We start from the raw sequence: 14,508 nt of genomic DNA on the forward strand, positions 1-14,508 counted from the left end.
TAACAAAAGAGTCACAGATGAAATGGGACGGAATGGAATTATGAATGAATACATGCAAAACATATCCATCTGTCCCTATCAGTGGTGTAGTCATCCAGGGTCTCAGGTGGGCGGAGTTAGACCCCTTTTTTGGGAGCAGGGTCCCTATGTCTCCAGTGTCCTATGAGCCAATCAACGTGAAAGGGGAGTATGTTAGCCACTGAGAAGAATCTTCTAACATGCTTCCTTGGCCTTTCCCGCTGATTGGAACCAATCAAAGTGAAAGGAGGTGAGTCAGCCACTGAGAAGACTCTTTTTAGTAGCTAACACTCTCCCCTTTCCAGCTGCTTGGCTCTTGGAGACATCTGTTGTTGTGGGGGAAGGCATTAACAAGGATCTCATTCTCAACCCAGCAGCAAAAAAGGGGGAGGGTGCATGGTTATGGTTGCCACTATACTATTGGCACCTATTCCTGTATTCAGACACAGGTTCCATTTATGAAATGAACCTTGCACAGATCTTCCCAGTGGATCTCCCTAAAATAATTTTTTTTAAAGCTCAGTTCACATGTGTAGGCTACCTTTCCCTCTGTTATTTTCCACAGGTCTGTTATATAACTCTGCACTGATTCTTTTAAAATCGTTTTCAGTTAAAGAAGCAGATGTAGAGAAGTGCAGTTCTTCCTTGGCATTATGAACTCCTGCATTTCAGGAGAAGAAGGAAATAGTTACTCCAAAGGCTGAATTAGAATGATATTCATCCAGATTAAATACCTTTTGAAATGATTTCTTTAAGAGAGAAAGAGAGAGAAGCCCTATCTGCACTATCCATTTAAAGCAGTATCATCACTTGAAACAGTAATGGCTTCCCCCAAAGAATCCTGGAAACTGTAGTTTGTGAAGGTTGCTGAAAGTTGTTACAAGACCCCCATTCCTCTCCCAGAGCTACAGTTCCCAGAGTGGTTTAACAGTCAGTCCTTCTTCCAAAGAAGTCTGGGAATTGTGGCGCAGAGTGGTAAATGGCAGCAACGCAGCCAAAGCTCTGCTCATGGCCGGAGTTCGATTCCAACGGAAGGAGGAAGTCGAATCTCCGGTAAAAGGGGTCGAGGTTCACTCAGCCTTCCATCCATCTGTGGTCGGTAAAACGAGTACCCGGCATACGCTGGGGGGTAAAGAAAGGCCGGGGAAGGAACTGGCAATCCCACCCCATATATATGGTCTGCCTAGTAAACGTCGCAAGACGTCACCCTAAGAGTCGGAAATGACTTGCACTACAAGTGCGGGGACACCTTTACCTTTATAGAGAATAAGGAAGTCTCCTAACAACTCTAAGTATGCTTAACAAACTACAGTTCCCAGGACTCTGTGGGGGAAGCCTTGACTATTTAAAGTGGTATTATACTGCTTTAAACATATAGTGCAGAGAGAGAGAGAGAGAGAGAGCAATCTGCCATCATCCTATTTCTCTTTGCAAATATTGCTTCAAGTTGCTTGAATTAATTTGAAAACATTTTGGTGATGAAATAAAAAGAAGAGCAGAATTTCAACAGTGATTAAAGATTCCCAGATGGAGGGAAAATAGCAGCAGGTTTTACACTGACAGAAGTGGTATTTCAGGCATACTTTTAGCATTGCACTTAGGGCTTAATAGTCTGTAGCCCAGAGACTTAGTAACGGTCCAGGTTCTTGCTGAAAACATTCTAACATAGTGCTGAAAGTTGACATGGAGTGGCACTAGGCTGCCAATGCAGGCCACCGAGTGGTAAGGACCAATATTCAGTCATCCAGGGTACAAATGAGCGGCTAGACTGTCCCTTTTCTGCCTTGTTTCAATTTGTTTTTCCCTTAGGCAGGGAAAAGTATAAGACAGCTGCCCAGTGTTCAACATAAATCCAAACAGCAGAGAACTGATCCCACAAGCCTGAAAACTGTAGAAAGCGTAACAAGAGCAACTCCCATTTGGTTCTCTTGGCATGCCTGAGGGGAGATAGAGAGAGGGTCCTCCAGCTGGCTAGGCTGCCTATCTTTAGCTATTGCTCTTTCACCTGTCTTCCTTCTGTTGTAAACTGATGGTCTCAGGGAGCTGACCTCATCTCCAAACCCTCCTTCTGCCATTTTCTCCATCCAGCCAAGGAAGAAGACATTTTTGCCTTTGTTCCTCTCCTCTGCCACGGAGCAAATGACCAAGCCTGACCATTACGCCTCCAACTTAGTTAGCACTAGTTATGCCTTTCCTATCAACTAAATCTTTCTGTAAATAAAGTACCTTTTCTTATTTTACAAAGTCTAAAGTCTCAGTGATCTGAATGCAGGAAAAAAGTCTGCTCCGTTCCGGTAAATCACACAGTACATATAGCTTAATTCTGCTGCAACTTATTTAAATTCTCTGCTAATGCATAACAAAAACAAACATAACATGTCAAGAAGCAAACCAGTTTGATTTGCAAGTTAGCACAGGAATAGATTCGGCATTAGTGAGGTTGACACTGACAGCAGCATGGCAATTTATCCCAAGATGCAAATCAGGTTTGTCAAATAAGACTACAAAGGATTATAAAAACAATGACCCTAAAGAGTGAGATAAAGAGCTTTGCGATGTGGCAAATTTTTGTAGGAAGAAAGGTCAGGAGAAGCAGCTTAAGAATTAAGCAGGCTGAGCCGAGATTTCAAGAGAAAGATTCAGATAAGGTGCGTGTTTGTGCAAGCACACACTCACACACACACACCACTTTCCTGCCTGCAGCTTCCATCTCCGTAGTCTGAACATACTTACGTCTCAGAGAGTATAAATTCACCAACTGGGTCAACCAGATCACATGTGTGATTCTCCTCCAAGCACCACAGTTCTCTTGGAAATGCTGGCTAATACTCAGTGGGGCCTGGCCCATTAGGGCTCCTGAGGTATTGCCCCACCAACCTCTGCCTGCCTTCTTATAACCAATCCAGGGGGTGGCCCTGCCTATCAGCTTGTTCTTAGCCTCAGTGTTGCCTTAAGTAGAACTCAATAGGGAGGAGAATGGAGACAAAACTATAATCAGTTGGCTCTCCATGTCATTGGCTCTGGTTCCATCTACTGTTGGGCTCTCAGCCTTCCGCCCTACTCATCCTGATTAAATGGGCACCAGCCACCACTGCTAATATTCATAATACTAATAATGAGCAATGGAATGTAGTAGGGCGAAAGGTACACTTGGGAAACAAATTCACTACAATCTAAACACAAGTTATCTAATCTGTTCAGCTCACTTGGCCTGGATCCAATCCAATAAAATTAAAAATTCCATGATTTTTAAAGTGTATTGATTAAACTTTAAGTATGCATTTTTCAAGCATCATGAAGACAGAACAATGAAAAGAAGAGTCGGCATTTAATACTTCGGACTGTGTGAGGGAGCAGAATACTATTCACTTGTTTTTTCTTTCTAGGTCTGTAATTAAACAGGTTGTGTCCAACTAATGTTAAGTCACACTCAGGTGAAACCCAACAAAAGTCATGGAGTTAAGTTAGTCATGACTAGGGTTGGGAGAGAAATTCAATTCAGTTCACATTTAAAGGGAACCTACCAAATTTGCACTTTCCGAAACTATAAGTGAACTGAGACACGGCCCTCCTTCAGGATTCACCCTTCCCCTCTCTGAATTTTGCAATGCAGTTCTCTAGCCAAGCAATGTGCACAATGCATATACTGAGGTAAAACGTGCATAAAAATTTGTGAAAATAGCCTACAAAAATGCATTATTTGGGGAGAACTTGCTCTGCAAAAATGTGTGTATTAGGCAAAATTGCATACAAAAAAGGTATAAATGTAAACATTTATTTATTTATTTTAAAATTAAAGCAAACTGGCATGGAAATGTGAAGAACTGGATGTAAGGTTGGAAAAATGAGAAACTTAGAAAAACCAGACAAATTCACCCATCCCAACACATTATTGTTATTTGTTACTATTATTATAAGTATTAGTAGCATTATCATCTTTGCTTCAGGTGCCAACATGTCTATGAGCCCTTCCAACATGGCCTCAAAGATACAAACAGCAGAATGAAACTGACAACCGCTTTAGACTCCAGGTTTATGTGTGTGTGTGTGAACACTATGTCAGAACATGTATATGTATACTTTCTCCCTGATGTGCAAGATTACTCTGCACCACAAATAGGGAGCCAGAGGGCCTCCAGATTTTGCTGGACTACAAGTCCCGTCATCCCTGGTTATTGGCTATGCTGTCTGGGGATGATGGGAGGTGGGGTCCAACAACATCTAGAGGGCCAGAGGCTCCCCCTACCTGCTCTTCATGACCCATGGTTATTAAGTAGTATGCACATCACTGTTAATAAATTTGCTACATGCAGGGATCTTTTGCATGCCTCAAAAATTTGGCACATCCACACAATCTCTTTGCGATCTGAAACAGTCCACTCCAGAATTGTATCAACTGTATCTACCCCAAAAACAATGGTCACTCTGAAAGAAGAAAACAACATGGGTCAAATTTTCTCAAGTCTCTCCCCCCCAGACTCCCCCCCCCGTAAGAGATCTACTGTTCCCATAATTACAAAATGTACGGTTTGGAACATTTGATGGCCCTCATCCACAGGAAACATCTTAGGATGGTGACCTCGTCTTCTTTGAGTTTTATTCCCAACATGCTACTTACACAGATTTCTATGCCACACACTGATTTATTTACAGTTTATACAATTTGTGAAGGCCATGTACGAACACCATACATTTTTTTTTATTTGCATTCCTTTTTTTTAAAAGGACAAACGTACACAAAAAATCCAGGGGTCTAAACCCCTTCCACCATAGTTACACTTTTATACAGTGCAGAATGAAACTTAAAATAGGTGTATCACTGAACTGTACAGTCAGGCAAAAATAAAAAACAAAAGCGTCCTTCATATTTATATTTATATAATATATAATTATATATAAAACATAGAGAAAATTGCTTTGCCACGCTCCTGCTTTTGACATTTACAATGGTTATTTCACACAGTCCCTATGGCAAATATTGCCAACACACATTAACCATTCTAATACTGATTGACCAAGGCTGCTGTTGTGTTTTATTAAAAATGTTGAATAAATAAAAGCATGAGCCTTGTTAATCATTTCCATTTTAAACCTTTATTTCTCAAAGTGCTTTTTTCTTTGTAATTTGGTACTTAATATTTAAAAGAGGCTTGGGTATGGTAAAAAAAGAAGTGGAGTGACTCATACAGGATCATGCTATCGAGCACCGGGGCCCTACAACCTCTATTCTGTGGTAGCCTTTTTGTGGTGTAAGTGTGTCCAGTCCTGCTTTTCAAATTCCCACCAACACCTGAAGGTACAGATGACTTTGGAAACTCAACATACAATTACAATTTAGGGAAGACGATATTATAGAGAACATCTCTGCACTCACTCAGTTTTCTGAAGAATCCTCCAATGCCCTGAATCAGAGGAAAAATATACAATGAACTATGTATATTTTTATGCTCTGTCCCTAAAAACATAAGAAGAGAAGTTTCAGCTGGAAGCCACTTCTGGTTGCTAAACAAATGACCCAATAGTGGAAGGATGGACATCTCATGAAACTGACCGTTGTCTGCCATCGCTGTCGGGATTATTGGAGGTGTCTGCTCCTTTCTTGTATGGCAGATCCCTGCCCCTCAAAGTCTAGAATCCATTTTCTTTAATGATCATTTTGCACTGGGGTGGGGGATACTCATTGGGATTTTGGGGATGGAATATATTTATTTTTTTAAACAACAGAGTTCATTTGAATCCTGAACGAGGTGTGTGTGGAGGAGGAAGCTACACAGACCCAAAAGTGGTTTTTGGAAATGTTACCAGATCAAGACCCAAGGTGAAGGAACAATGGAGTACTTAGAGTTTGGGCATGATGCTCCATCCCTCCCCCAAAACTCCCCAAAGGCACACCCAATGCATATTTGCTCTTCTTTAATGTTTCCTCAAAGACAGAGTGTTCCTTTCTTGAATATTTATATACCTCATGAGCAACTATCAGTCTAGCTTCCTGGGAGGTCCTTTGGCTCCCAAAGGGGCTTGTGGCAGGAAGTTCCACAGTCCTACACAGTGTTCCCTTGGATCAATGGGGATCGGCTTCCCCCCAAGAAAGCTTGGCTCCCTGGTCTTACTATCACATCACACAAGGTTTGATGTCCTGGTATGTGACTTGCTGGTGGTAGTAAGAGCCGCTACCTCCCGAATGCATGGAAGATGACGCCATGGCATTGATGGAGAAGACAAATTCTTTCCGGTCACACATGCTTGGAGACTGGGAATGGTACCGGATTCCTAAAAGCAAAACCAGAGAACAGGTTTAAGCAGCTGGAAAGGAGAGGGAGAGGGAGGAAATATTATGTCACCCCTGGAGACTTATTCATTCAGCATGAAACTGCTGAATTAGAATTAACAAGACATTTGATTCTATCTTGCTTGGGCTCAAATAAAGACAATGGCCTCCTGTCCCATGACAGATGTCAACTAGCAATACTAGCATGACGGCGTTATCACCAATTCATTACTGCTGTGGTTATTTTGCATGGGTGTTAAGCGTTAAGGCACAGGAAACTACCTTATAATGAGTCAGACCACTGGTCCATCTAACTTGGTAGCATCGACCCTCACTGGCAGTGGCTTCAGGCAGGAGTCTATCAGTCGTACCTGGAGATACCAAGGACTGAAGCTGGGACCTTCTGCATGCAAAGTAGAGGATCTGTCACTGAGCTATATATGACTCTTCCCTTGATGTAACATACTCAAGGAAGCACAGCTCGACAGAGTGCATGCTTCACATAGAGGAGCTCCAAGGTTCAGTCTTTGACACTTTCGGTGCAAAAGGGATACCAGGTAGAAAGACTGGACAGGCATTTGAAAGAGCTGCCACCAGGTAGGGTTAAATAATAATAATAATAATAATAATAACCCTCTGTGAAGCTTGTTATCCTCCAAATACTGGGGCCTACCAGGTGTTTCACGACCTTTCCACTGTTGCTTTTAATCCAAGGCAGAGAGAGAAACCAGATTTACTGAGCGTTCATTGAGGTGCAATTAGCTTGGGAGGGAGGGAGGGAGGGGGAGAATGACGATTTATGTAGGGCCTGAGCTACGTAAGCCAGTGTTCTGATTCAGTATAAGGGCAAATTCCAATGTGGCTGAGATCCACCTTAGGCATGCCAGAGTGGAATTTTTGAATGCATCTCCCCCTCATTCCTGGAACAGTAGAACCTCATGCCATATCACAAACTGCTTCTGAAACATCGTTCTTATAGAAACAGCCTGTCGTGCAGAAGCTTGGGGCGCTTCTGTTGGAGAAATGCAAAGTCCACAGACTTGTTGGGTGTGTGCAGCCATCTGCGTGATTCAAGTCTGAAGTCTCAACCTTATTCTGCCAGTTTATGGTCACAATGGAGTGGACACAAGTCAAAGATCTCCCTGGGGGCTTCATCCACCCTTCAGGACACGTTAGGCCCAATGAGGTGGTGGTGTTATTGAGCTGGACTCTACTGTTCTTAATCAGAGGAAATTCTCACTTGATTGGAATGGGAATTTTGCCCATATGCAAATAGCAGGATGGAATGGAACAGTCTGTTTCCTGTCTGGCTAAGGAAGGAGAAGGGTGGTGGGTTGGGCTTTTTCTTTCTTTCTTTATTTGTGAGTATAGATTTGGTTTTCTTGATAAATTTGGAGGACTTGCTTCTAATCCAAGCCAATGGGAAAACAAACCCTGGATTTTAATTATTTCAAGGGTTAAATTACTACTGTACTCTAATGAAGACTAGGAATGAACATAAACAAAACCTATCAAATTTTGGACCACAAACAGGCTTTTTATTAAAAGCAGAAATCAACCTTGCTCTTTCTTCTTAGAAAATATATCTTCTACCTACCCACCCATCCGCTTGCATGGCTGATACTACAAAATCAGTGCATGCCTTGACTGTAACTCATAGCAAAAAAAACCCAAAAACAATCTATCTATGGATCCACATCTGTTGACAGTATTTAAAGATACTTATTTCAATGTAAAATCTAACCAGCCTGGAACATTGGTTCCTAATTAACAAATTTCCTAGAACACATCCCCACACAGTAACCAGATCATTCATATTTAGTGAGCAACAACTTGCAATTGATAGAATTAGCATTCCTTTCTCTTTCAGAATTGTAACCCCTTTCAGATTTTAAGATAACAGCATTATGTTTATCTATCTATAGTGTAGTTAATGGATACTGAACAACTCCATATATAGAATGGGCAATGGACTTATTTTTTTAAAAAATAATCACTTTTAATCCTATATGGTGATAGAAGAATTTCTTTATTGGTTTATTTTCTTTTACACTGCAATTAGGCAAGGAAAAGCTTTGGACAAAAAAAATCATATTGTCTTTTTCTAGATTTCCACGACAATTTTTTTTTCTTTAAAGAACTGATTCTGGTTTCCAAACCCGTGTGGCTGAAGTCAACATGATATACAAAGCAATCCTCCCAAACTTCATATGTCCTTCATCTACCTCGAGTGCATTTCAAAAATTAAAATACTAATCCTCTCTGCCCCATTTCTTGCTAAAGTGACAGGAAGATTAAAGAAACAGGAGGTGTGAACCTTTACATTTTGAAGGTGAAGTTGTTGTCATCACTTACTTTTTTAACAAAGAAAAGTCAACACCTTCACCTCTAAAAAAGAAGCTTGAATTTCCTTCCAACTTTACATATAATTCTTCTCAGTTCCTCTCCACTATTTTGTGCGCTGTTGGTGCGCCTTCACTCTGTCGGGCGCACTAGACAAAATAGTCGGATTAGCAGGCCCCCGCTCCGTTTGAAGGGCGAGCTACTGAAATCGGCCTTCTGTGGCTGGACGTGATCATGTCTCCCTGCCTGATCCTCCGACTGCTAAATCTAGAGGGCTGCTGTTTAAATACAAAGGATCGCCACTACCATCCCCCCACCCCACCCCAATCCTCTCCTCTAGCAGAAGTAACACCCCAGGAGTAACAACCCAGGAGCAAAAAAAGGACACCAGGATTGGGAATTCTTTAAATGATCGCGGCCGAAATCACTCCTGCTCTAGCCGCGGCATCTAAACAATTCATCAAGGCTTATTCTTCTTCAAATCACAATCCCTTCACAGTTATTAGCTTTAAAACAAGTCACCGGACGCTTGCAAGCTTTTTCTTTTTCACTGTCTTTTGTCTGCTGGAAAGAAATCGCCTTTCCTTCCCTACGAATCCCTACGAAGAAAATCAAACTAACTCCAGTCTTTTTGCACACACGCTGACCCTTATCCTTTTCTGTGAAAAAAACAGACCTTGTCAATTTCTCGTTAGCAGGACGGGTCAGCTTCAACGGATTAGTAAGGATCCCCCTCCCCCTCCTAGAAAGCGACACTGTGGCCCCCCTACTCCCACCCACCCCCTACCCCCAGTCACCGCGGAAAGGGAAAGCGAGTATTTTCATTATTCTTTCTGCAAAACCGAAACTAATCGCGTGGGTGCCGTTTGCTCTTTTAACCTCCGTTGCAAAGCGGTCTGGCCCTCTTGAACGCAAGAGAATCCCGCTTACCCCAAAGCAAGCAATGCCGAGAATGTACTTGCTGGGTTGTTTGGAAGGGGAAGGAGGGCAAATTCGAGACCAGACAGGAAAAATAATAAAATAATAAACAAAACCGCCCTAACAAAGTTGGTTGAAGCAAAGAAAGATGTTTTGTCTACAAAGGAGAGTTCAAAAGGGCAACTGAAATTAGGCAGTCAGTAAAATACTGCAAAGGGATTGATTCCTTTGCATATATCTGCCCTGGGAGGAAATGTTTAGAAGGTAATATTAAGCGGGAGAAGATGGCATGACAAGAAGCAAGAGATGGAACATACAGCAGTAGAATTATTATTATTATTATTATTATTATTATTATTATTATTATTTAAAGTATCTCATTTCATTGAGATAAATTGACAGCGCAATCCTATACACTTCCTCCCAGGTAAGTGTACATAGGATTGCTGCCTTAAATGCACACTTATTAAATCACTGGAATTAAAAAGTGCCAGGTTTTGGCTACACTAAAATTACTCCCTCGCACCATTGATAGCATTACTGTTGTAGTGGCCCTATGCTCGGTTTAGAATATATGAGACGGATCAGTATTAGAAGAGATATTTTATTGTGATTGCTATTAAGAAAGTCCTTATTGCTTCAAAGGGAAGAAGGGTGGCAGTGGCAGCAGAAGAGATCTGTGGCACCAGGCTAGACAATTTTTTTTGTGCCGTAAGTTTGCATGTCCTCTCGATCAAAAGCTAATGCCACAATAAAGGTCAGCATTTCAGGTGTCACAGGAGTCGTTATTGTTCCTAGTGTTAACTTTAAAAAAAAGTGAGGGAGGTTGTGCCATCATTTTCTGACTTCAGATCAAGAGTTTCATATATGCACAATGTGTAACGGTTGGCAATAACGTATATAGGCCCATCCTGTTGAAGCCTGTGATGTTAATACAACTATGAAAACGTTTTCTTTCTGCAGCAAATTTTAGTGGACCCTCAGAAAATAACATAGGACTTCAACCCCATTTCAAAAGCCATGTGGTGTCTTGCTTTGAAACAGGCTTCCTTTTTACGGTGTAAAATCGGGTTATGTTAATTAGGCAACCGCAGCGAGGAAATAAAAGTGAGGCAGTGACAAATCAGTTATGTACACGTACAATTCCAGGCCTGTATATTTGCAAGCACTCCAGGGGAAAGCGTACATATATTAGCTGAAGAGTATGCATGTTGGCATAACAGTGCATCTTTTATAGATGTAACTGCATGATAACTATTTAGGCTACAGTCCTATTAAAATCAATGGGAATTTCCCTACTGATTTCAGGATTAGATCCGTACATCCTAAGTGTTAGATCTGTATTGCACAATATACGAGAACATTTTTATCAATATGCAATTAGTCTTTTATACATTACACTGGCATCAAACTGTCAGCATATAATGGACTTCTAGGCTTCTGTATGCTATTATTGGTAAGGCCCAGGGAATATTATTCGTAATATGATGCACAAGATTTTAAGTAATATTATACAAAATACTATTGGTACGACCAAACCAGGGTTAATTATTCCAAACGCCCCCACCCCCGAAATGTGCGGCCTTTCATTTTATTTATATTATTACATGAGATCGAAGGTGAGGAAGGAGAAGCTACATCGATACCACACATTCAGGCCAACTGTGCTGGACAAAAAGAAAAAAAAGAAAAAATGGTTGCCACAATATTCACGTCCACTGCTGCAAATCACATCATCTTCTTCCATCCTTGAGGATACCGGGTTGTATATCTGGATGCGACTTTCCGAGGTCTTAAAACCCTTCCAGGTGGCCCTCTCTTCCTCTCCTCCGTTCAATTTATTCCTTTTGTCCATACATTACAGGAGGATCTGTGGCCGAAATTGGGGGTCGGGGGGAGGAATACCCCTATTTTTCTCTTCCCAATCGTGCTGGCTTCCCCCATATCCTTGCCGTTCCCCCAGCCCCAAGTGGTCTGTGACTCTGCCTTCCCTCCCCCTCTGATCTCTTATAAAACACTCACACTTCTCTATGGAACAGCCTTCACCTCGCCCCTAAAGCAAAACTTTCCCCTCATCCTTCACAGCAGAGGGCTGACTTCTAAGGCCCCCGATCCTCTTGGGTGGGTGGGAGTCATACCCATGATCACATCACCTGGATGATTACTTAACCCTACTCATACAATCGGGATTTTCCTAGATTTTCAAAGCATACCAGTACAGGGTGATTGGGAGGGGAATTTTAAGCCACCATTGGTTTAAAAGGAAGGGGGTCGAGCATGGCAGTTATTCCGAGTTAACTCCCACGGGATAAAATGAGTTTGGTCGGGTGGCGCATGTTCTAGCCTACCTATCTGGTGCAAAAGGGAGCGTTTGGTCCTGATCCTTCAGATTCTTGGTTTTTCCTTTCCCTATGCTCAGAGGTCTGTTCACAACCACCCACGATAAATGTGAGCTCTCCTTTCTCCTTACAGTGTTCCTCGCCTGTTCTTCACTCTTTCGTTTTGAAGCTTTTCACTTCGGATCCGCTCTGTTTACAAAACACCAAAATACCCTTTGTCTTTTGCTGTGCGCCATCACCTTTCCAAGTTCTGTATCTGGTCTCTCTTCCCCCATCCTTTCCAATTTCCGCGGCCTGATCCCTACCCTCTCTCCAGATCTCCACTGAAACCTTGATCTTCTGTCCCTTTAGCCTCCGATCCAGCCTCTGCTGCCGGCCAGTCCCCTCCCGCGCGCTCTCCCCCCTCCCCCCCCCACACGCACGCACTGCAGCCCCGCACATGCACTCCGTCTTACCTTGCAGTTCTGCCGTGTTGTGACTGTTCTGGTGCAGGTAAGGTTGCTCCAGAGAGTGCGTGGACAAGCCCGAGGAGAGCGGATTGCCCGCCGGATTGCATGGCGACAGGGGCTGCTGTTTGATGTAGGAAGCCCCGCTGTTCAAGCCTGGAGCGGCCGAGGACGCCCAAGCGGACGGGGCCGTGCTGGAATAGACCGAGTGAGGCTCCATCACCCCTCCGCCAGGAAGGAGGGGCGAGGCGGGCACCGAGCCGTCATGGTGACCGTAGTCCCCTCCAGCGGAGCCTCCTCCTCCGCCCCCACCGCAGCTCCCCATATAGGAGTGGTGGGCTCCGTTGGAGGACAAGTGGGGAACGGAGTGGCCCGCCAGCCCCATGCCATCGACGTTCATCATGCCCAGGGCGCTGCCGTCTAAAGGGAGGCTGTTGGGCGGGCAGGAGGGCCCCTGGAAGCCGTAGCTGTCCGGGAGGTGGTTGAAATTCAAGTTCATCATGCTGTACATGGGCTTTAGGGCCTGGCATTTCCTCCTGAAGCCGCGGGGCCTCCGTCGGAAGGAGCCCTCCTCGAACATGAACTCGCTGGCCGGGTCGATGGTCCAGTAGTGGCCCTTCCCGGGCCGGCCCAGCCCTTTGGGCAGCTTGATGAAGCACTCGTTGAGCGAGAGGTTGTGGCGCACGGAGTTCTTCCAGCCCTGGTAGGAGCCGCGGAAAAAAGGGAAGCGGCTCTGCAGGAACTGGTAGATCTCGCTCAGCGTCAGGCGCTTGGACGGCGAGCTCTGGATGGCCATGACGATCAAGGCGATGTAGGAGTAGGGCGGCTTCTCCGGCCGTCGGATGCCCGCGTTGGTCTTCTTGGCTTTGGCGCCTCCAGCGCCGCCGCCGCCGCCGCTACTGCTACTGCTGGGGGTCGAGGAGGAGGTGGAGGACGCCGACTCCATGACTGTTCCCAGCTGCTGCTGCTGCTGCTGCTGCTTCTCGGAGGCTGTAGACATCGAGAAGGTCCCGGCCTCGGGAAAAGGAGGAGGAGGGGGGGGCCGAGAGGAAGGAGCGCGCAGCAGTCCTGCGGTCATCGACGGCTCCCGTTCGCCGCCCCCTCCCCAAAGGACAGGCTCCTGGGCTGGAAGGGAGGGGGTCTCCGCTCCCCCCCTCGCTCCTATCCCCGCACCCCTCTCGCCTTCCTCTCCGCAAGAGTTCCTTCAAGGCGCTTCAGACGGGAGGACTGCAGGAACGGAACCGAACCGCCTCTTCTCCTTCGCCCCTTCAGTCCAAGCGGCGGCCTCGAAGCGGCGGGCTCCGATCCCTGCCTGATTAACCCCGGGGCGGGGGAGCCAAATCCGGTGGGGGGGGAGGCAGGGGGAGGGGACAGCTGACCTCTAGCCTGCCCTGGCAGCCCGGAGTCCGAAGCAACCTGTACGACCCAAGCAAGCGCCCCGAGCCTTGTGCCCCGAATCCAGCGGAAAAGGCTTCCTGCGGCGTCTGCTGCTGCTGCTGCTGCTGCTGCTGCTGCTGCTTTTTTCTCCTCCTCCTCGCCCTCCCCCGTTTCTCAGGCTTGGCGGGAGGCTCAGGCCTTCTTTTCCCCCCACCTCACCCCGCCGCCGCCGCCGCCGCCGCCGCCGCCGCCGCCTGACCAGCGTTTCCTCCCAGCCCTCCCCCACGCCCGCCTCCCGGGCTTTTGCCAGCGAGGAGTCGCCGCCGCCGCTCCTGCTACTTCCCAGGCCGGTGAGTCGCGGGTTCTGCCCCCAACCAGAGCGGCTGCCTTTAACTTTATCTCAAGTCAGCGGGCGCCTGGCGACTCTTGACAGCGCGACGTAAGAGGCAAGAGAAGTCCCCGCCTCCTCGCCCCCCTCCCCCGCCAGGCAAGCTGCCCCCTCCTCCTCCTCCTCCCTCACCTCACCCCCCCCTCGGACACACACACTTTTCTAGTCTCCTGTCCTCATCTTAGCTCAACACTAGTGGGTGTTTTAAGAGACTTCTCCACTGCAACTCAAAGGATTGGATCAGGGTCACCTACCCCCATTCCGTCCCCCACCTTGGAAAAGGAGGATACACACACACACCTCCAGCCCCCACCCCAACCCGTAGAAGGCCTTGCACAAACGCACACGTGTTCACCTCTTCCCACCGATCATTGGTGGACTGGGATTTAAGCTGACGCTCTGGCTTCACCC

The 14,508-nt window shown here is 45.6% G+C and overlaps 1 protein-coding gene across 2 annotated transcripts; it reads right to left on the reverse strand.

Moving 5' to 3' along the window:
- Nucleotides 1–4,563: 4,563 nt before the first annotated feature.
- Nucleotides 4,564–13,911, reverse strand: FOXF1 (forkhead box F1). 2 transcript variants are annotated; one of them, XM_061593790.1, is made up of 2 exons: nucleotides 12,342–13,911; nucleotides 4,564–6,288 (listed from the first exon to the last, which is right to left on the reverse strand). In XM_061593790.1, exons 1-2 carry the CDS (start codon nucleotides 13,408–13,410, stop codon nucleotides 6,131–6,133), a joined length of 1,227 nt encoding a protein of 408 aa, XP_061449774.1. In that variant the 5' UTR covers nucleotides 13,411–13,911; the 3' UTR covers nucleotides 4,564–6,130. The 2 variants fall into 2 exon arrangements, with proteins under 2 accessions (XP_061449774.1, XP_061449775.1); XM_061593791.1 differs by lacking the exon at nucleotides 4,564–6,288 and adding an exon at nucleotides 11,563–12,075.
- Nucleotides 13,912–14,508: the final 597 nt, after the last annotated feature.

The sequence above is a fragment of the Rhineura floridana genome, chromosome 13 (genome assembly GCF_030035675.1).
Source record: "Rhineura floridana isolate rRhiFlo1 chromosome 13, rRhiFlo1.hap2, whole genome shotgun sequence".
In the NCBI taxonomy this organism is placed as follows: domain Eukaryota; kingdom Metazoa; phylum Chordata; class Lepidosauria; order Squamata; family Rhineuridae; genus Rhineura; species Rhineura floridana.